Source organism: Pieris brassicae, chromosome 10 (genome assembly GCF_905147105.1).
Source record: "Pieris brassicae chromosome 10, ilPieBrab1.1, whole genome shotgun sequence".
Classification (NCBI taxonomy): Eukaryota; Metazoa; Arthropoda; class Insecta; order Lepidoptera; family Pieridae; genus Pieris; species Pieris brassicae.
The window spans coordinates 5,195,714-5,219,723 of record NC_059674.1 but is presented as its reverse complement, the minus strand read 5'-3'; the positions used below and the strand labels follow the sequence as shown (position 1 = coordinate 5,219,723).

Below are 24,010 nucleotides of genomic sequence, written 5' to 3'. Positions count from 1 at the left end.
ACTAAGTGCTAAGTATGACTGTCGTATGTTAAAAACCTATTGCAGATACATGAGTCATAGTCCGCGCTAAATCTCACTAAACTGTATCCTGTTTACCCAATTAAGCCAATGACTTACTTCACTTGACTTCACCCCCTGTCGTGACCCCTAGATGGGGCAGAGGACGTCCACAGTGAGTCTCCATCGCGATCCATACGGATTCACGTAGCTCTAAATCATTCCGGCTCTCTTTGCCTCATCTGCGTACAAGTTTTGTTTAGGACGGCAACGCTTCCGCTATCTTTGCGGGCTTCCATCAACCACCGGTTGAGTATATATCTCTTGGCTATATGGCCTATCCTTTCTTCTTCTTGGGGTTCTTCGGTAGCGCTCCCAAAGTTGTTCGTTAGAGATCCTCTCTGGCCAGTAGATACCCGGAACAAGGCGCGAGATATGGAGATCCAGTGAGAGAGAGAAGCCTATAGTTATATTATATTATGTTCGCAATAGAGAAAATTATGGTGGCACGCTGTTGTCCCATAGACATAAATGCTGCGTAACCGGTATTGCAAGTCGCATAACGTTACTGAGATTGATGTAAGCGGTGGAAAGAATTATGAGTCCCATACAGGCGTTTGTGATCTAATCGTCCAAATATATTTATAGAAGTTCGTGCTTTGTTTAAAAACCGACTACGAGCATGTTCTTAGATGAAATTGTTGCGTTATTTCAGTATCAAACCAAATCATTATAATTTCTATGATGTAAATGAAATATTTTGAATGTGAGAGATATATTTTGTGTTGTCATATTTTGTGGTGTAATTGATGGATCGTATCTGACACACTCCATGTTTTCCAGTTCCTAGATTATATATCTAGTGTTTGTGTTTTTATCTTGTCACTACTACTTTTTAGAATCAAAATACTGTATTTGTTCATAACCTGTTTACCTTATAATAGCGACATTACCTTGATGAATACAATTTTGTTGTGCCAATAAAACATTTATGGGGTAAGATATGTTTGAGTAGTGTCCTTTAGACAAATGTAGACACTATATCGTTGGTGCCGTTGTGACATAAACATACAGCTTCATATAATTTATGTTTTTTTTTTTTATTCTATGAATGAGATACACAAAAGTAAGTTTAAGTAAGTTATAATTACAGACAAATCCAACTTATTAACCAATATAATCACCAAGAAAAGCGATTTCCATTAAGCCAAACGGCAAACAGAGGTCACTGACCACAGACCAGTGTGACCGGATCTCTGAGGAAACTTTTTATGTGTTCGGCTGTTCGTATTTACACAAGAAACACGACCGACATTGCTTATATACTTCAAATATATTAAAAAAGTAACATAAACACGTTTTTGTATATGTTCACAAGTGTTGGCCTGGTTCTCGTGTCTCTCAAGCCAAAGGTGTTGCATTCATGTACAGGGAAGTAATAAACGATAAATACTTGCTCGTATTACATTTAACTCATATGCCTTAAACGTCGAGAAAAATTATAAGATACATTATTGATAATGATTTGTTATAATGTTCACTCTCTTAAATATACAAATAATTTAAGCCTAAGTGCCGCTACAACCTTTTAGGTCTGGGCCTCAGATGTAGAGGCCTCAGATTAAATTATGTATCTAATTCACCAACACTTTTTTTCTAATAGGCAAGTAGGTGATCAGCCTGAACTTCTATGCCTGACACAACCTCGACTTTTTAAGTTTAAGAGAAGCCGGTTTCCTCACGATGTTTTTCTTCACCGTTCGTCTTAAATGCGCAGATCGAGAGTCCATTGATGCACAGCTGGAGATCGAACCACGAATTCAGGAGAGCCACTGACGCCACTAGGACAAAAGTACGCTTAAGCCACGTATATTTTAGTTAAAAACCCCAAAGTCATAAACTAATCTATAACTTTTTTTAGTACCCAATAAAATGGTTGGCTGATATTCAGAACGCGTTGAGTTTATTTAATTACGTCTGATTTAATATCACTTGAAGCGTTTAATTAGGGACTTTAATATTAAACCACTCTACTTCTATAGGAAAAAATATTATAAACGCCATTATTACATGTAATTTTAAAGACTTAACTTCATGGCAACATTCTAGCGGCATTTTTAATTGGCAAAAATAATTAAAACTTTAACCAATGTTCACAACATTAATAAAGTAAAGCTACTTAGTACCTGAGGGGCTATTAATAAGATAAATTGAAAATTAAAATAAATAAGGTCGGAATTAGTTAAGTTTGTGATATTTGCGTTGTATTCAAAACAAGAACTAAACATTAAAATATTTGTTTGATTAATATATAAAGACTAATACTGTATCTCGAGGATTTGTTGCCTATTGTATGTTTACAACCTTTACAAGTACGAAATGTAATGTTTTTGAGTCAAATGAAATGATTTTAATTTAAAAAAAATATTTACTATTTTTTTTTAATATTTTACTTCCTACCTGCTACTTTGAATAAAAACATTGCAAAACAATTACGTCATAACTTACTCCGCATATTTTGTTATTAAAAAAAATGTTTTTACAATATGTTTAATTAAAATTTGTTAAATTACGGAACTCGTCTAAAGCATTTGAAATTTTTGTGAAAAAGTTATCTTTAAACCAATCATGTATCTGTATATTATCTGCAATAGTAATAGATATTTAGAAACTGACAAAAATGACCAGACTCCCTTTCAATATAATTTCACTGACTGTGAATCCCGCTATATGACCCATACGTTAAGCCACGATATACATATAGGTGAGCTTAAATCTTACGGAATTCTCGACTCGCCATGGCCGCGAACTTAGCGTTAGAAAGAGACGCTCCGCGCTCCCTCTCTCTCGTATCGCAATCCTTTCTACCTGTTGCACTATTACAAAAACCCGGTCCCTAAAGCCGCTACCTTACGTGAATTGAATGAGGATTGCCGGAGAATACAGCTCGGCCCATATAGGGCAAGGGCTAAGGAAGAGGGGATGGACAAGAAATATTGTGTTTATTGCATAAGCGGAGGGAGCCGTAAGCGTACGTGATTAGTTAATCAATCATTTCGTTATTTGAAATTGGGTAAGGCATTCGAATTGAATTGGAATTTCTTGGATAGGCCAACGAATTACAATAATCCGGATCCCAATGGATTATACGTGTTTGGTGTTTGTTTAAGATTGCTTGAATAATTTTTAAATACAACAATTAACTCAATATACGTTCAATTTTATTGGATGTATGAAAAAATCCTTCAAATGCTGAATAACTCTATCGATTTTGTTTATTACAAATATCTCTTCAATTATTCGGTATTCTCTATACTGTTCTTTGCCATAGTCCTGCGACTTTCAGGGCAGGAAATACGTAAATACACCTTGGATATAAAAAAAGGTTACCTATATTTATAAGAGATTTGTATTTTAGTTTCGTATTATTTAAGCAATTCAACAGAATGAAGTTCAAAATTTTTCGTCCTTAACATGTACAAATGTGATCGATTCGTTACGTCAGTAAAACGAAACGTTATGGATAAGATTAATAGAATAGGAATGCATGGAATGACGCTTCAACCTATACTCTGCGCGATGTATACACCTTACGTTTTGGGTAACAAAATCCAAATGAACCATAAATGATATTTGAATCTAGTCATAAATAGAAATAATATGGCATCGTGATAAATCTATGATCGAATTCGCTCCAGTACAGACCTTAGTTCGTGACGCGGCTGACATTCGCCTCGCAAGCGGTCCGTGATCTTGGCAATGGGCAATGGTGCCTGAGCGCTGCGGAGCGGCAAAGCTAACTCGTTCTGCTAATCAAAGAACATTCAACGTACATCTCACTTTCGAAACTCAACCATAATACCCAAGGATAAAGTCCACAATCCAGCAACGGTTATAAGTAACTTAGAACGCTATAGATACGGACGGTCGTATTGCGGTCGCTGTACTCGGTCCGTCCCCCCGCACACCGCAATACAGCCTTTTGACAACCGGTATAGGTACATAATACATAATGGGTATGATCACATGAGAATTTTCTGACGTCTAAATCACGTAACGAATATGTTTGAGCACTCGAGTGCATTTGCCTATTTCGATATTTGAAATTTGTGTTCCGGTAGATAAATAATTATCGTGGCCTGTGTGAATTCCAAATTCAAATTTATACTCAGTCTGTTTCGTATTTGTAATTTGTGTTCCGGTAAATAAATAATTATTGTGGCTTAAATGAATTCCAAATTTAAATTCATACTCAAAACAAACTTTGCCTATTACAATATTTGAGAGTTGTTTTCCGTCAAATATGTATTAACTCCAAATTAAAACTACTCCTAACAGTAAACCTAATCGTGTACTTGAATGTAATAGACGAAAAGTGAATGAACTGTTAATTCATGTTTTAGTAATTCCAACTTACGAGTTACGACTCGTAAGTTATGTGAAACAGGCCTGAGTTTTGCATTTTGTCCCGTTGGCTATTTTAATTTTGTTTCAGATAAATTGCCAAGATTAATTAACACATACTCGAAGAGATAAGCATGGTTTTTGGCATTAAAAACTCTCAAATTAATGTTTGAATTAAGAATATGTTTAAGTCACTTGATAAATTTATAACCTGAAGTATAGAAATATATTTTATAGAACACAGATTATACAAAGGCAGTTATGGCGTTATCTCAGTGAGTCCATCATTATTAAACTTGAAAGAGCCAAGACCGAGAACTTAAGCTGAGTCGACGATGCGGAACTGCGCGGGAGCAATAGTTGCGCAACGTTGTATGAACAATTGAAAATTGATGTAATTTAGTACTTTTTAGTTTTAGTTAGAAATATTAGATATTTGTACTCCTTTCTCTGTCCAAATAAATAGTTGAATGACAATGAATTCTTTAAATTTGTCATAACATTTCTGTCTCAATCGTTAAATATAAATAGGTTGAAAAAACTTGAAGCTTAGAACTAAATAAAAGTATATTTTCTACAAGCATTTCAGTTGGGAATTCACGTAACTAAATTATACTTAATGCCGGTTTTTCAGTATTTATATATTTAAAACTAAAGTTTATTTGTTAATTGAATCATAATTTACGTGTCATATGTAGCAAGGTGTAACGGGTGTTGTACAAACCATCTCGTTAAAATATTTGACGTTTAAAAGGAGTGGTGAATCTTAATTTGATAACGAAAATCATCATGACGCTATTAGTCTAAAAAATACGTACTTTATTAATACAGAACATGTCCTTGTAGAATAGTAGAATTATAATAGAAATCAAGCTGTCAAAAACTGTAATTTTTGTCCAAAATTACTTAATGTTTGTGGTTAGCATACAGGTCCTTAAGATAAACGCAAGGTATGTCTTAACATACCCTTAAAGGCTATTTCACATAAAGATAATTTCATGGTCACCTCGATCGCAGATATCAAAAGCACGACGCAAGCGCACGATGCTATAGCACGTGGTTACAAGAAAGAATGGAATGGTTGTTTGATAGATTTAAGATTAATATCGTGTTACGTCCTAATTAATAAATATAACTGTAAAATTATAATTAAATATTATATATTAAATATATTTAGTAAATAATGTATTATCTTTGTATCTCATTGTACATAAAATTTAATTTCTTCTATATCTATAGCACAGGTATTTGCATTTTTACATAACTCATAATCTCAAAATATAATTATATTCTACTTACATTATACATTATTAACATTTATTTTAATAAAACCTAAACATAACTATCAAATAAACAGTATTTACAATTTTCTTAACCTATATAGTAATAATAAAAAAATAAAAAAAAATAATTAAAGAAAATAAAATAAATTAAACTAAAACTATAAAAAAATAAAATAAAATAAACTAAAACTACATAAAATTGAAATAAAACTATATCTATACCCACCCATTTGGGACGTAAAGAAATATAATTTTATATAAATATACAAGAGGTGAACTTTGTATCACATACATATATTTGTGTTAAAACCTAATACAGACCAGATCTCATACTACTTCGTTTCATGTGTAGTTTATAAAACTATTTTTTTTAAATAGACTTAAAAAAATCGGACCTCATACCACAGCTATATAGCACAAATTTCTAAAGGTATAATAATATGATAACCAAGTGACAATTACTTCTAAAAAGCTAAAAGATATTAAATATTTCTCAGGAACAGTTTTTATCGTCGTTTTAAGTATGTTTTTTATTAGTTATAAATAATATGCTGCTCCTTGTATTTTATCCAAAAATAAACAAAAGACTTTTTTTTAGCCAAATCGCCACTCTCAAGTTTTATAGAGACAAAAGAACAGTATCAATTATATATATAAATCAAATTAAGATTCCATAACAAAAATTTATCTTAATGAATCCTATCGAAGAATACAGTAGTGAAAATGTAATTAACCACAACTTTTTAAGTTGTCCTGCGGGATGCAATAAAAAACTGAATCCCAGACATCGACAGACACTTTTTACGAAAACAAAAAAGTAAACAAAACTGCAACTAGCTATGTTACTTCATTTACAGCAGAAACTATTTTTTATACGAAAGTGAAACGAAAGAAGATGTATGAAGTGTATTGAATAGTGCCGATACATAAATTATTTGTTATTAACTAAGTATTTTAACTTAAACAACTTCATACTATCACAGCGTAAACGCAATTTAATACATACATAATACGGACATATTTGAGTTTTAGTTACTGCTTGAATTTGGGTTCCAACACGAGGCTTACCAGATTTTAAGTGATACCACCCAATACCAGAGGGATCGATTATGTAATTCAGTCTATATAAACCAAATTGTCAGTACAAATGTATAGCACAATGGTGATAAATTAATCTGACATTTTCAGGAGTGAAATAACAGGTTCACTCGCGTGTGTATAGTCTTGATTGAAATTTTCGGGTTTTCATAGCTTTTTACATTTGGAGATGGAATTCTTCCGAAACTCCGTCTTTGTTGGACGTTTTCATCATAAAACACAACTGTCATTGAATAGACCTCTCTAGGTCTATCCCATGTTTAGAATATGAGTCAGGACAAACAGTTATATACAAGTAAACATTCTTTTTAAACTTGACACTAAAGATATTTAACAAAAAACCTTTTTCTAAAAAGGATATTGGAGTTTATAATCCATCTTTCAACCGCATTCGTACTTATTCAAGCAAATAATTCTTCGAATACTTTGTCTAATTTGGTCAGCTATAGAAATACTTGTAACTTATACATGATATTTTTAAATACGGAAGAATACCAGAAAGTTCATTATATTAATCGGAAGATACCAAACTTATGTTTACCGTAGACATGCCCTCAACAAAAACTCTCGAAAGAGTATTCGTATTTTTTGATACAATAATGAAACATTCTGACAGCACTCATTTTCCATACTATTAGTAAAGCCTGCATTATTTTCATTTAAAGGCAATTACATACAGTGGATTTCCACATAGTGCTGGTGCGCGGGGATGCTTTAAGAAACGCTTAGTAGTGCAACGACGAATGGTATTTCGTATTTTTTCTGACCAATAATGAAACTTAGCAGGTATTAATCGGAACTAATGTATCTCCATACAATTCCTAATATTTCAAAATTTTATGCAAAAATGTAGCGCCTAGCCTCTACGTTGCGCTGTATTTTATATATACTATAGAGATACGAATTATAAAAAAATGAGTATATTTAAGTGACTAACTTTCCTCTAGGTAATTCAAGGCCCCGAATATACCCTTTGTATTTTTTTAGCTGACGTTAGTTACGACACATGTTAAACAATATAGTTTCGGCTGTGCCACAGACAGAACAAAAGATTTTAATTTTATTTTAGATCTGCATCAACAATGGAAGTTGTAAAATTTATAGAGGCTATTTTCTTTCGTTTTGTAAAACCCAGGCCCAATGAATACCCTTCAGTAATTGCTTTCGTCTGTTTGGGTGTCTTTTATCTCTTAATCTGGTTGACTAGCGCCGCCGACTTTTATAGATTACCTGGACTTATGAATAAATGTAAAACAATATAACTATGACCTGGGAAGCTGATTTTATTTTTTACGGTTATTAGCCACACCATAGATTCGTTATATGAAACATTTATTTGAGATCTGAATCCTTGTGTTGTTAATTAGTGTTAGTAACAACTTTAGCGTCAAATCTATGAAGCATACACGTACTTGATTGTATAGTTTAAAAAATTAAGTATATTCCGAGAAAATAATAAAAATGAAATCGAAAATAGGTAATGACCGCATAATATAAGCGAAGGACAATGAGTTTAAAGGAAATGAAAAGAACGGTATTATTAGTATAACAGTGGGAAGTTCTATGCGAGCACTTTTACTGGAATCTGTTTATGATCGTGCAGAGGTGGCGGTACCGTCGCAAGCGCAGAGAATACAGAGTCGACGGGCGGCGGCGCGGGCGCGGGCGGACCTGTTCAGACAACGGTGTCGAACGCACCGCACAGCTACTCTCAGTCCTTTCGCAGCGGCCAACGGTACCGCTTGTGCCGCTAGCTGACGCACAGTAAACATCAGCGACGCGAGGAAACCAACCGTGCAGTGTTATGATGCAAACTAGTGTTATATTATTGGATCTGATCTAAAACTTTTCGGACCGAAAGCATTCAGTGCAGTGTTTATTGACGTTCACAATGCCTAAAATCTTTTTGATCAAAAAGCGGCTCCATGAGCAGCAGCTCGGCTTGCAAGAGGGGCAGGAGTTGCTCGCGAGCAAGGCGGACACACTGTGCCCCGGCTCGCCGCTAGACGACGGGCCGATTCCCTTGCTCTCCAAAAAGGATAAAGAATGTGTCGGTGAGTTAGCTCAACATTCACATACATAATGCGCCCATTCATTGCTTCAGACATCTTTTTGTGTATGCCACACTGTTGTCCTGTTAAATTAAATGAATAACGACGCCTTATATGCCACATATCGCTCTTGAATATATGTGCAGTATTTTCAATGTCAATCGGGCACGTGGTGTTAGTTTTATAATGTAACAGTAAAACAAAATGCCTATCATATTTTTTACTTCCTCCATAACGGGCACTCGAACTCAAAAAAAGGGTACTTGGACAGAATCCTGTTCTACGCTCGGACAAATCTACCTGCGACCATGTGTGACTGGCGTGATATTTAAGCTTTTTTGGTATATTGACAGTCGTCTATATGTTATTTAATGCGAAGTTTGTTTCCGTATATATATAGCTAGATTGTGCTAACACTAGTTATTGAGTAGATACATAAAATCAGCATCTTTAACGGTGCCGGTTGGTTACAAGAGATGAATCATATTATAACTGTCACGTTCTGCGTCTTAACATTCAATATTTATTCGCGTTATAGTGTGAAAAACTACAGATATTATATGATAATGCAACCTATTGGAAGTTTGGCTACTCTACTAAACAGATAGAGAAATGATTAGGAGGTTATTGCCAAGAGGTTCAACATCTTCAATCACCCAAATGGGTCCATTGCAGTACAAAGTCAATTAAAACGCGGATAGGGATCTATCAATAACTGGATATATATGGTCAAGTGTACGTCACGGTACGAGACAGGAATGGACCGGAAGGTGTTAGCGAGGTGTCAATGATTTCTATACAAAAGAACTTCCGTTGTTCAAAACAGTTTTATTTGACTGTAATAATTTTAACTGATATTAGTATAGATATTAATAACTCAGTAATAATATAGATTAAATTTTGTATAACTTGACATATACGTTATAGCAAGTCGATAATAAATTCACCTTAAAATCCGTTTAGTTTTATTTGCATAATACTCGCTTAAACCAAATATAGATACTTAATAGAAAACTAAATTGTCTTCCCTTTGTATCGAGGTAATTGTACATTATTATTATTAGGAGGTATTTTTCTATTGCAATCAAGGACAGTATTACAGTATAATAAAATCTAAAAGGTACAGATTATTCTGTATAATATATATATATATATATATATATATATATATATATATATATATATGATTCACATAACGTGGTACCTGTTAAAGTATAACAAAAGAAAACAGAAAAAATATCTTTGACGTGTTCCACCGTCACAAGTTGGTAGTCAGTGCATAAAACTCCCAGGTTAGACGTTGATAAATACACGTCCTACAAAATCGAAAAAAATCCCAGGAAACTAATTCATACAATTATTATTCTTTGATTATTGCAAAAATCCATTGTACCGTTACAGAAAGTACCCGTATGGAGTGATATCGTACGTAATAATTAAAAATAAATTTCTACATAATACAGGTGATTCGGCACCTGTACTGAAGGGTGCTTAAAGGTCAGAATATAAAAGGCAAAGTTTAAAGGGAGCAGGTTAGGGTCGTAATAAAGAATTAATTACGCAAATTTTTCAAAACAAACTGGTCTTCTAGATATTAATTTTCTTGTTTAAATATTAGCTGATATTTATTTAATTAGAGCTTTTTATATGTATTGTTTAAACAGGGAATTGAGTAAATATAAGGGTAGAAAGAAAGGCTTCTATATTGAAGACATCAACGCGCTATCATCTTCATATACAATGTCGTTGTTCAGTTAATATTAATTAATCATTGAAGATTATTTATTCAATTCCAAGCCAATTAAAAATATTTATTTTTATTTGATTATAGATAATTGAGTCTGGTATTACATTAGCAACATAATTATATCGAAAAACGATTCCTCCAAAAAATCCAATTGAAATTTCATATTTTTTACTAAAAAAATACATAAGTGATGTATTCGTAATTATTTGTTAATTTGCTTTCATTAGTTATTTGAATCAACATCTGAGTCTGAAAAATCCTGAATCAATGATTAATTTAAAAATAGTTAACTGTGTTATCGAAATTCGTTTTGTAAAACTTTTTGGATTAAAAGAAAAAAAATCCACCATGTGGTCAAACCATTGTATCCATTGTATACCTTTTTAAGGATTTACAAAGATTTGCGATAAAAATACACTGATTACATACATAATGGAGCAAACTGTTCTCGGAACGAACAATTGCACGTTAATCTTTTTTTCTTTTATTGATTTTTACCGAGAAGCAGCAGATTATGAGGATCTATGCCTGGTTCTATGGAATTGTCAAAATCGGTTGAATTCTCGTCCATAAGACGTTGATATTAGAGTTCATTTTGCACATAACGGTGTTGTTACATAACGTCAAACTGGCGGATTTGGGTGAATCTCTACTTAGACTTGCCGTTTACGCAGATATATATACATATATTATAGTGCCCATGAGTGTGTACGAGTAAAAGGCTAACTATTCAACTAACAAACATCTAAGTATGTCCAAAATCACTAGTTAAGAACAGCAACGGACCGTAATGTTTATGCCAGTTCGTACATAGACAATTCCTAATTTAAGACAACTCCACCCGCATTTATATTCTGTAGGATTTGATTAGCAGAAATTATTTAAATTATATAAATGTTAAAAAAGAAATATTATATTGTTACTGAAACAGGCGAACTTTTTGCTAGTCAAGATGCGTTGAAGTGTTCTAGGAAAGGTTGGTCACACATGTCCCATTAAGAAACTCCACCGGTTTTAAGCGTTCGAGATGCGGGCCATCCAGTTTTTAATAATTATCGCTGATGCCAATTCCAAACAGCATCTGCCTTTACATTTATTCATTTATGGAATAAACAGATGTTAAATGTATAAAAATATCTGCAGTCATTATGTTAACCATCAAGTGACACTTATGTTGTAACTTGAAGTTAATTGGAAATTAGCGAGAAAAGCCACACAAACCGCGGTCATTACGATTCGTCCGTAAGCAACAAATTACAAATGTTGCGGAAACAAAATTTAGCATTCTGTCATGTCATAAATTTGAAATTAATAGAATTTCATTTATTTATTCTTCCTATTTTTCTTGTTTTTCTGGTCCGGTAAAAAGTTCTTATTTATTACGAGACAAAACACTGTAGAAACGTTTTATAATCTATATCCACTTTTAACGTTATCTAGTACTGTCATTCTTGACGTTAAGATATTTGTAAATCGAAACGCATTACGGACCACCATGGCTACAATATCCTTCCAATTTTAAATCTCATAAAATACAATCAAGATGGCGTCTTAACATTCATCTTGATTTACAGTTGGCACAAGGATTTTCTTAAAGTATAGCCAATAAAGGTTATAAAAATACATATCATTCACACGCACACTTGTAAGTGTAAGGCCGTCTCCTCTATTGTTGTGTCACGCCATATTAAGATAATGATTTTGGAGTAATTTGCCGAATGACGCCCACAAAGGACAATGAACAACCGTTCTAAATCTAGCCTCATATTTGTCTGAAACTTGTTTTAGAACTTGCATGAACATTCGAAGAATCTAGCAAGTAATGTTTGTAGGGCCTATGGTATGTAGTAGTTTTTATCATTTTATATAAATAACAGTAAATCGCCAAAAACACCATTAAAATCGTACCTAACTAATGCAACAATATATCTCTCTTGGGTACTATCATGTTCTTCAAACTAAATCTTCAAACTAAAACTTTACAATATTCTTAACCTACATAGTAATAATAATAATTAAAAATGGACAAATATCAAACTGAAATAAACTGAAAAAGTGTACAACACTGCCTGTATTTTCTTCGATGTATTTCCATTCGTTGAGCGAGAAAAATAAATACAGTTCATAAAAAGAACTCTGAGTGATTGGTGTGTAAAGAGGTCCAATAATAAAAGTTTCTAATGAACCCTATATCATATAAATATAATAATATAAATGACAGACTTATGTCCTATCGCTTAATAGTTCTTGGACTATTCTAACCACAACTTAGATATTAAATTATCAGTTGAAAAAAATTTGTAAATACACAATTTTTACTTTAGCACAAAAAAAGTAATAATTATGAATGAAAGAAAACGGAGGCCTAAAAAGTAACTGTCTCAGACAAAACTGTGAATTAATTATAAATAGATCGTAAAAAACGTGTTCTGTGCCCTAACAAAATATTCGATTGCCTTCTTAGATACAAGTTTTTTGGCGTACCAAATTAGTTACTTCTAGCCTTGAACAATTCGCTAAACATATTTAGGTCATTAACCCTCGACAAATCTGGTTGTGATTCATGTGATCAAAGTAATAAGTGCTCAACAGTTTTTGTGGCAATTCGTTTAGAGGCACGAAGCTTTTTGCTGCGCAGTTGTTGATTAGACGGACCCCGGAAGACGCTTTCTGTACTCCAAATCACGTAAATGTTAATGCATACCATTCTTCAAAACTTTGAAAGATAGATAGAAAGCGAACATGTATCAATTCTTTATATTAGTATAACTTAACACGACATCCGATATCGATAAAAATCTTTAACATTGTTAACATAGGTTAATTCAGCTGTATAAAGAACACAACATTGTAGAACAGAGATCACCAACTTGTCATTTAACAATGATCAGTAAACTCGGTTATATATCCTAATTAGTTATATATTTCTTGTATATCACGTACAATATTATATATATTAGTTTAAACGTGACGCGAACACAACGGTGTGTAATGAGCGTTCACATGCGGCCCATAAATAATTCAGAACAAAAAATGTCCTTCCCAATGACCTTTAACCGATCCTTAGCGGGCAGCTCCCGATGTACCGTCTCCTATCGGTACTTGTGTTTATGGAAAAAAGGCCAACGGAATTTTATGTCTGCTCCGTTCTTAGCTACGTTTTTAATGCTTTAAATGCTACTAGCGTCCGATAACCCCGCGGAACAAGGATAGCTCGTTTGTTCTTTTTGTTCCATAGCTAAACTAGAATCAAATCTTTTAAAACGCGTATTTTTCTATAAACATTCGATATTTGAAAAGGTTGGAACGACGTATATAATTGATAATTTGTGAATGATGTTAAGTTTATAATGTGTCAGTATAAATTAAAAGAATGTTTATATATTTTTTTTAATATTTAAAACCGAGCCATTGAACGCCTTATTTTCGTAGTTAATGTACATTCCATTAATGATTTAACGGTATCATTAGGATTAATTAATAAATACTGGTTTTTCATACCGGTTCGCTAATGACCAGCCTCTAATTACATGGCTTATGAGGCACAAATATTGCCAAAACTGAGCACAAAGGCTACGTTTAATAGCCAAATAATGAGTGTTCGCATTCAAGGTCTGTCTTACAGTTTCTCGGCAGGAAACAGCAAATAACTGAATAGATATGGTCTTGGTAATTATAGAACCTTGACTTACCGTTTTAGAATAAGACCGCACTATTCAAGTCCGCCGTACGTGAAGTGACAATATCATATCTATAACGACACATTTTCACAGAAGATACTTAAATTTCATTCTTAAAATGGTAATTGTAATGTAAATATACGAAAAAGGTAGAAAACAAAAGATAAATATGATATTTTAACAATCAAATATTCTTTTATATACAATTTGTCTATTTAAGATCGCAGTAACTGTAATAAGTGTTTATTATAGTGTATGAATATTGAATGCGTTACAAAAATCAAGTTTCTGTTGTCACGCCCGGTTGCGCGGGCGCATACAATTATGAAGCACCTTATAAAAAAGCGGGCCCAACAATGCCGGCCTCGTCCTTGGATCCCTAACAAAAGCTCAGAAAGGGCAAAGGAACCCGTTTGATGCAACCTTGGAACTTTCACTAACTACCTACGCATGTTTTAACTCATCCATTTCATTATGATGCTAAAATTAATTATTTCATTCACCACTTTTACCCATGATGGAGTAGATTGACAATTACGACAAAGTATACCTTTAGTATACTTCATATCAGACGGTTCATATCGGCCGTCGCGAACCATATAACTTGGACACGCTGGTTTTGGCCAACCTGCTGATGTAAACAAGTCACAATTTGCACGAGTCTCCTAATAACAGCTGCGTTAAGCGGAGATTACTAGCAGGGTAGCTGTAAACTTAACGTAAACGACCTTCAGCAATGAAGAATACGACTAAGAAGATACCTTGAATAACATCCGTCTGTACTTGCCAATTAGTTAGCTAGTTAATAATTTATACACATAGATAAATATTTTTATTAATCCATCCAAAATTATAAATCAAAAAATTTGCACCGTCAGTGATTTACAGATTTAGGTCGAGATTGAATTCGTTATTTTGTTGACTGGCTCGCCAATTATAATAATGTGACACGCACACAGAAACACATGTGGGTGTATGTGTGGAGGCGAGTGTTATACCGTTATGGAGGCACATACCAGTGACGTCAACGTGGCCTTATGCCTTCGACGTTATACGAATATGTTATAAACAGTGTGAATAATGTTACATAAAATATTTTAATAGAAGTAGTAATGAATATAATCACAATTTTTAACAGCATCTTTTTTATCTTACAGATCGCGACGTTTTTGGAGAACACAATGGGAACAAATCACCTAATGAGAGACGAACTAAAGAACCAAGAAGATTTATATCATCGATTCTCGGAGGTGAAATTCCTTATGGAAGTCACAGAGGCCACGTTTTGACACAGGCCGAAAGAAAGCAATATTTGCCAGTAGCTGTTGATAGCAAAAAAGTAGAAGACAAGCCTTTAATAAAGGAGGAGAAGGATGCACTTCAAAGTGAACCGGTAGTTCTTCCACCACGGAATTCTCCTTCTCCTGAATCGGCGCCATCACCTGGAATAGATAATGTTACATGTCAAAAAGTATCGGTTATTCAAAGAACGCCTGCGCAATCGCAGTTTCAAAATAACAAAAAGGAATTGTCAGATGTTCGCCTTCCAGTTACTTTACCTTCATCAGAACCTGAACAAGATCAGCCAATAGATTATGTAATAGCTAAAAAGAGAGGAGAAACTGAAGATGAAGAAACTGAGAAGAAAATAAGAGAGCAAAGGCGAACGAGTAGTTCTAAAATTGCTAATAGCATTCTGGCTAGGCCAATTCTTGTCTTAAGAAATCGTCCTGGAACTAAGCTGCCCGGTATTATGAACGCCGCTGCAGGACACGGTCGATCAACAAATGGAAACAGTTCAAATTCTGGTTCTCAAAATACGAGTGGCTCAGGGAACTTTAGCTCCAGTGGTGGCAGCGCAGCACCTTCGTCAGGAGGTGGTGGTGGAGCTCTTGGGGGTGGGTCTGGCAGTGGAGGCAATGGAGGACGCGACGGACGATCGAATTATGGACCTAATAGCCCACCCACAGGAAGTCTACCACCTTTTTACGAAACTTTGGGGCCAAACACCAAAGGAGGCCAGAACTCGTTCAACGCAAATAGCAATTTTACAAACGAATTCAATATGATGAATGGCTTCAATATGGAATGTGAAAATACAGAAAACGCTAATACAAACTTCCCAGAACAAAGTAAGCAATACTCTTTAATGCAAAATGCGCACTATGGAATAGCGTTAAAGGACGAAGAAATTGACTATGATAGAATTGAAAATAAATTAGAGAATCTTGGTTCAATTGGAGGTTACAGTAACAATTTCGATGACTCAATGGTAGTTGATATGGGTGACGACGTGATTGATAACAACCAATTTTACACAACTTTGACATTTGCCCCTAACGAAGGAATTTTAAGTAATCTCTCTGACTCAACTGACATAACTGATCTATTAAATAACCACGTCGAACAAATCACCGATTCAGAGATACGAGAATCATCATCAATAACACCAGACTCTGTGCACAATGGTGTCGATATTGAATCACTAGCAGAGCAAGTTAATCTAAGCAGACAGTATTATGAAAAAGCTAACTACATCGCCTTTGCAAATCAAGAGCAAGGATCTTCATATGGTTTTCCCAAAGAGAGGCCAGATTTATTGATGCAACTTAATCCAGCCCTTCTTCCCCACAACGAAGGGCAAATGCAACAACTTCAAATTCATGTTCAACTTCAACAAAGGCAACAAATACTATCTCCTGGTTTCCCCTTCACTAGTCACTCCCTGGACTTGGATTCTCCAACCGGTGTATCTCTTCCATCGCCCGGCGGCAACAGCTCTCTGGACGGCAACAATCACATCGAGAACTCATCTTTAAGCCCTGCAGCTGCTGTAAGTCTGAAGAAAGGCTCTATCGCCGATAGCAAAATTCAAATTTTGCAACAAAGGGTACGCATTATTTGATTTTAAGGCGAAGCTCTCAATCATTTATATTCAATGTCATCCAGGTGACTCTCAAATGGGATTTGTAAATAAAAAATGACATTGAACATTGGGTAGACGACACCGTTAATATATAACGCTGAGCCTGAATCAACTTATGCTTTTACCTACTGCAAATAATTTGTAATTTTATTTTAGTTATCTGTTTAATCTTACGACTGTCTTTTATAACGCTCAGCATTATAATTTGACGAATGGAAACTTAAACACATAGCTGTCCTGTTTTATGAACATTATGAATAAAACATTGTTTCTCTTTTTTTACAGTTGGGTTTGCCATCAGAACTACCCCTAGAATTTATTAACGGCGGCCACGGAGTAAAGAATCCTCTTGCCACAGAAGCAAATGCCCGACAACGAGAGGAGGAGAAAAACAAACAAGTATTAGTAAGCGAGGATGATCCAACGAAGTTCGTGTGCAGAGTGTGCTCCAAGAACTTTACCCTGCAAAGGCTTCTAAATCGGCACATGAAGTGTCACTCTGATGTCAAGCGATACCTTTGCACATTCTGCGGTAAAGGTTTCAATGACACATTTGACCTGAAAAGACATACGAGAACACATACCGGTGTCCGACCTTACAAATGCAATCTGTGTGAAAAATCCTTTACCCAGAGATGCTCACTAGAATCACACTGCCTGAAAGTGCATGGAGTACAACACACTTATGCCTACAAAGAAAGAAGGACTAAGGTATGCAACAGTCAATTATTATAAACGTTGATTATTATAACTTATAGTAGTTTAAATTATACTCTTTGTGCTTTATTAAATATTCTGTCATTTTGTTACAGATGTATGTATGTGAAGAATGCGGGCACACAACCTCCGAGCCCGAGGAACATTACATGCATCTCAAGAAGCAACATCCATATTCTCCAGCGCTACTAAAATTTTACGATAAGCGACACTTCAAATTCACAAATGCCACATTTGCAAATCAACTACTAGGTCAATTACCAATGCCAGTTCACAACTAATGCTTTCAACTAGTTTCAGCATGTAGGTAATTAAAAATTCGTAAAACAATGTTTTTATCGGTAGATCCGTTGTCACCTAATGAATAACTTAATTTTTAATATACGAATTTATTCCGTCCGCTAATGATAATGTAAAATTTCAATTAATTCCCAGTGCATGTTGTGTGGATGAGGTCGGACCTAATTTTAAATGTCTTCCAATGTAGATCTCCTGACTTATTGAGGAATTTTATAAACGATTTTACTATGGGAACAACGTTTCCGTGTTTAAAATACCTTAATTTTTTAACAGTCAGAGGAGATTCCATTAGCCTGTATAGGCATGACTGCAATTAAAAAATCAAAGTATCGGGTATTATGTGCAATGTTTGGTGATGGTACGGGGTTACTTTTAAGTTTACATTTAATTGTAGATTAGGACGTAGATTAACTTAGGTTAAATCAAAACAGAGGTTTCATTTTATATCAGCGCTGGTAAGATAAGGAACGCGTAGTAGATGGTGCTAATAACGAGATTATGGGGTCGCTGGAATGAAATGAAACGCGGCATGGACCGGATGACAATTTTGTCCGCTCCATAATATAACGATTGGTAATATTCATCGGGTGAAAACACGCTCGATGAAAAATCTATGAGGAATCTCATTTTTCTCCTTTCTAGTGATATTAGATTCTAATTTCTATTAACATGTCACAATTTTAAAGTGTACTTAGTAGTATGTTGTTTGTTTATGTTGGTACTTATTTGATTACAAAAAAATTATGTGTTAGCCGAGACTGGCTAGCAAAAGTCGTACCGAGTTAAAATGCATTTCTAGAATTTATATTTTAAATTATGATAATCGGTTTACAGTATGTGCTGTGAGTGTGTGTAAGAATTATTATCTATTGTGCTAAGTTATTTAAAGATTGTTAATACGTAATATAATACAAAGTGTAATTTGAATGGCATTTATGTATGTATATGCTCAATTTTGGTAGATCTGCGCTTTCACGGCCAAGCTTGTGGATTGAAAAATGTAAATATGATAAAATTATACTAGTGTAGTAGTAAATTAATTTTTTAGGTACCTAATTAGACGTAAAGAGATTTTTTAAATATTTTGTAATTTTTGAAATAAAACTCCACAAATCGGCTTATCAATATTGGATGTCCACTTGTGATAGCGCAATGCCTTAATTTAACTACTTATCGATTGCATTTACTAGCATTTTGACGGCAATGTATAGCTAACGTTTCACGATTATTTTTAAGAAACAATCTGTTACATTGTACTGATAAGCAATATAATATCATGATTAAATATTTTGCGGTTTTATTTTGATGTTTTTGTTTGAAAACGGGGAGTATCCATTACTCATTACAGTGCAGGTATACCACAATGATAAACTTTATGTCTACTCTTGAGAGCAGATAAGTAATAAAAATATATCTAAAGTTTTACATGCTCAAGAAGAGAATAAAACATAAGAAATGGAGTACGAAATAATTACGACTGTATACCAACCGTATAACCAACTGAATAACGCAATAAAGCTTTTAATATAAAGTACTTAAAATGCAAATCTTTCATGCTTACCGAAAAAATATTTAGTTAAAAACCAAAATCATTGCTACAACCAAGACACGAAATGGTCATAGCAAAATGTTACGCAACCAAGTACAGAATTACTGTTTATAATATTAGTACAATTATTTAATTAAATTAATTTAATTATATACTAAATATATTTAGTGCTACAACCCTATATGGGTTGATGATGATGGCATCCGTTTCTTTGATCATTTTTAATTGATAGACAAGTAGGTGATCAGCCTTTTGTCTGATCACCTGTTGGCTCAAACATCTTGCCAATTTTTGGATTTAACACTTGCAAGTTTCCTTAGTTTACCTACACTATATGAACGAAATTTAGATGAAGGTTGAAAACCCATTGCAGGGCCATGGTATGAACCTTCCTACCGGTCGCTGGACACACACTGAAGTCACTAGCCCAATACTGCTTACAGAATAACTATGACAAAATATCTAAATTGCTATAAATTAAAATATCGTCAAACCAAATTTCAGCGCAATTGTATTACCACGCAAATTTGCCAACGCTTTTTTTAAAGGAGGTCGAAAATTTCTAACGTTTCCCTGCGAAGATTCCCTATGAACAAATGGATTGTGAACCTGGTAATTTATTTGTACTGGTGTGATATGATTACTATGTTCACTGTACCTTGACACATAACAGTGCGTCATATCAGCGGTCCTGCGATTACCAGCAAAACAATGCATCGGTTAGTCGTTTCGTTTCGTAAGAAATCCCAAATAAATAATTGTTATCACTCCAGTGACACGTAGAAAAGAAATGAACGTTATTTAACATAACAACTAATGAAGGTGTATCCTATATACCTAGGTAACACTGAAAATGTTTAGAAAATAAAAAACGGCCTAATGTAGAAAGTTCCAATACTTTTATTGTTTTTCGAAGTAATCTCCGTTCCTCTCTAGACATCGTCGCCGGAACCACTGAGAAAAGCAGTGGGCCCATTGTTCTCTTCTATGGTATTTTCGTACGCTTTCATCGCATCTTCAGGGCTCGTAAAGCGAATACCTCAAATTTTATCTTTAGTTCTAGTGAATAAATAAAAGTCGCAGGGCGCCAGGTCAGGACTGTATGGCGGATTACTCATCATCTCGATACCTGCCATAGTCAAATATTCAACGAACGACAATGACAAACGAATGCAAAATACTACATAAGGTTACCAAAGAGTTCTAAAATTGAAATTCAAACAAAGTTTTCATTGTTGTTCATTTCAGTGTTACCCACGTGTAAAGCCATATTTTTAAACGACGACTATTTTTATTTTATCATTTAGAATCTAATCGAATATCTTTTTATTATACCCTTGAGTAAATACTCAGTAAATGTATACTTTTGACCTTTGAAACATAATTAGACGGGAGCAGTATTGGTCTAGTGGCTAAGTTAATTTTCATGCTATTTGTTAAGGAACCCCCAAAAATCGGCTTGAATCAGACAGACTTTTTACATACTTGCGTAAAGAAATATAATCGATGAAGAAGAAATCCAAGCTTGTGCTTTTAGAAGGTGTGTAGTTATATAACATAAGTTTTGCCAAAAAATATAAATAACCTAACTGTTATTATTATGAAATTATAATAATTAATATGCCATTTGCACGCCTATTTTTAAATTACTGATTGTATGTTCTTTTATAATTTTTACGTTGCAAAAAAAATCAATGGCGATTCAACCTTTATAGGTATGCCTCGGATTTCCGAATCTGTTTCATGTTTCATTTGTTAATCTAATAGGCAAGTAGGTGATCAGCCTTTGGTGCCTGGATAATGCCTACTTTTTGGGTCTAAGCCGGTTTCCTCACGATGTTTTCCTTCACCGTTCAAGCGAATGTTAAATACGCACATGGAAAGAAATTCCAGTGGTGCACAGCCGGGGATCGAACCTACGACCTCAGGGGTGAAAATCGCAAAGATTTATTATTTTATTGTTATTTAAAGGCACTTTATCGGGATTATTATAAAAAAAACCATTAGCCATTACTTTTTATATTTACTTTCGGTTCTAGATAAAATAATAAGAGTCACTGAGAGCGCTGTTTCTAAAATTACAATTTTATATAATTAGTGCACTCGTTTTTGGATGCTATGTCTGAATTTAATTATTCAAAAAGAAATTAAAAGCTACTGATATGGCATACGGTATATTTAAATAATAACAAATGTGGCTCAGATTGCACTATAAGCAAAAAAAAATTATTTTGACATAACTGTAATTCGGCTGCCAGGTCCTTCAAACGGGAAATTGGCCCACCTCCCTTCGGGAACTCGAGCCTTCTGGCCTCTTGCCAAAGCTGTCCAAAAAAATTTCTGTCAGCCCTCCACTACTGGACAGGGAGAATGACTCGCTGGCCCACAGCTGGACGAAGGAGAAGAACTATCTTCTAGGCTGTCTCTTTGCGTTATACTCCACATTGGATGACCAAGGGAAGGAACCACCGACATTATTGCGGTGTGATACTACGATGCCTGAAGTTATAATAACATGCTATCCGCAAAGCTTTATCTTCCACCGACATCCATAAGTCGAGCGGGACTTATGGCATCCCCCCAATTGTGCTGCGTACTTGTGTTCCTGATTTGGCTCCGGTCCTAACGCACCTTTTTCGGTATATGTACTCGCTCAGCACTGTCCCGAAGTTCTGGGAGACCACTTCGATACATCCGATACCTAAAAAAGGCCATCACTCTAATCCGTCTAACTCCGTCTAACCAATAGCTATAACCTCCAAAATAATGGAAACCTTTATTGATGGCCAGCTCCTGAGGGATCTAGAGGGCCTGCAGCTGATTAGCGATTATCAACGCGGCTTCCGTCGTTCAGCAAGTGACCTCCTTATAAACCTTACACATAGATGGGCAGAGGCAATTGAGTCCAAGGGGGAGGCGCTAGCGGTTAGCGGAGCACAGCTCTCGAAGCTTCCAGGCTATGGGCTCCCCGAGAAAGAAAAATCTTTTTAAATCGGTCCAGTAGTTCTGGAGCCTGTTCAATGCAAATAATCGAATCTATGCTTTATCGAATGACACATGACTTTAATTTACCAAAATTAAAAAGTTTTTTTTAAATCGACTTACAGTCATCGAATCGCGATATATTAATTCAATTCTTTAGAAAAAAATCAAACACATTACAGTATTTTTTTATAAATATGATATTATCTATTTTTATCTAACCTTCGTTATATTAATATCAGTCGATACTTAATAGGTTTTCTATTAATCCTATGGGACGTTATAAATTCATAAATTACATCCGTTGACGTCTATGTGATTTTAACGGCACACAATGCTTTAAAACGTTAGTTCACGAAATAAACTTAAGCATGGCGCGTGTTGTAAGTAGCGTAATGCGAAGTAACGAAAATGATAAATTAGTAGACGAATATTTCGATAAATTAAATGGAAATGTATGTCGACTGTTTCAGTACTTGGGGTTTTTCAGATTTGATAATTCACTCCTCTCATTATTAAGAGCCATAACCATCATTATTCTACTAAACGTGTGTTGCCTTTTTTTTATTTATGAGACAGTGGCGGAAGACTTTTTGTCAACCAGTGAATTAATTATGGTAATGATTTTAACATTATATGGCAATTCTATGTTTCTAAACATCAATTTTATAAATCGCAATTCCTATTTCAAAATGTTTAAAGTGGTTCTAGAGATTGACAAATTTATTGGAATAGAAGAAACTAAATTTATGAGAGATATTACCTACAAATTATTTCGATTACAAATTTCCTTTTATTTGTTTATGACGTTCTCTATTATATTAATCTTAACATTTTCGAACAGAGTTTACAAAACCCAAATTGTGGTTTTTGGGCTGTTGATGATAGCTATTCTCAACGGTTTAATAATGTACATACATTGTTTGGTTATTTCGTATTTATTTTTGAGTATTCGGGTTCGATTTTTAAATATTTCATTATTAAAATCATATAATATGGATCAATACAATATTTTTATTCGAAAATCATTATTAATTTTTGATGGTATAATTTGGAAAGAACATTTTATCGACTTCGTTGGATTAGAAACTGAACATTTAGAGCATGCTTATCGTCTTGTGCTTAAACTTCTACGACATAAGGAAGCAAGTTTTCAGTTCTTAGTAAGTATATTGACAAGATAATATTTTGACTACTTTGCGGTTCAGATGAAATTTCATATGTTTTTTTTTTTCAGTTATTTTCCGGAACTTGTCTCGTGATGACTGGGCTATTT

General features: G+C 34.3%; 1 protein-coding gene across 2 annotated transcripts; it reads left to right on the top strand.

Moving 5' to 3' along the window:
• Window positions 1-8,471: 8,471 nt before the first annotated feature.
• On the top strand, window positions 8,472-19,490 carry LOC123715812 (transcriptional regulator ovo-like). 2 transcript variants are annotated; one of them, XM_045671131.1, is made up of 4 exons: window positions 8,472-8,836; window positions 15,418-17,093; window positions 17,472-17,897; window positions 17,999-19,490. In XM_045671131.1, exons 1-4 carry the CDS (start codon window positions 8,674-8,676, stop codon window positions 18,182-18,184), a joined length of 2,451 nt encoding a protein of 816 aa, XP_045527087.1. In that variant the 5' UTR covers window positions 8,472-8,673; the 3' UTR covers window positions 18,185-19,490. The 2 variants fall into 2 exon arrangements, with proteins under 2 accessions (XP_045527087.1, XP_045527086.1); XM_045671130.1 differs by having other exon boundaries at window positions 15,418-17,150.
• The last annotated feature ends 4,520 nt before the right edge of the window (window positions 19,491-24,010 follow it).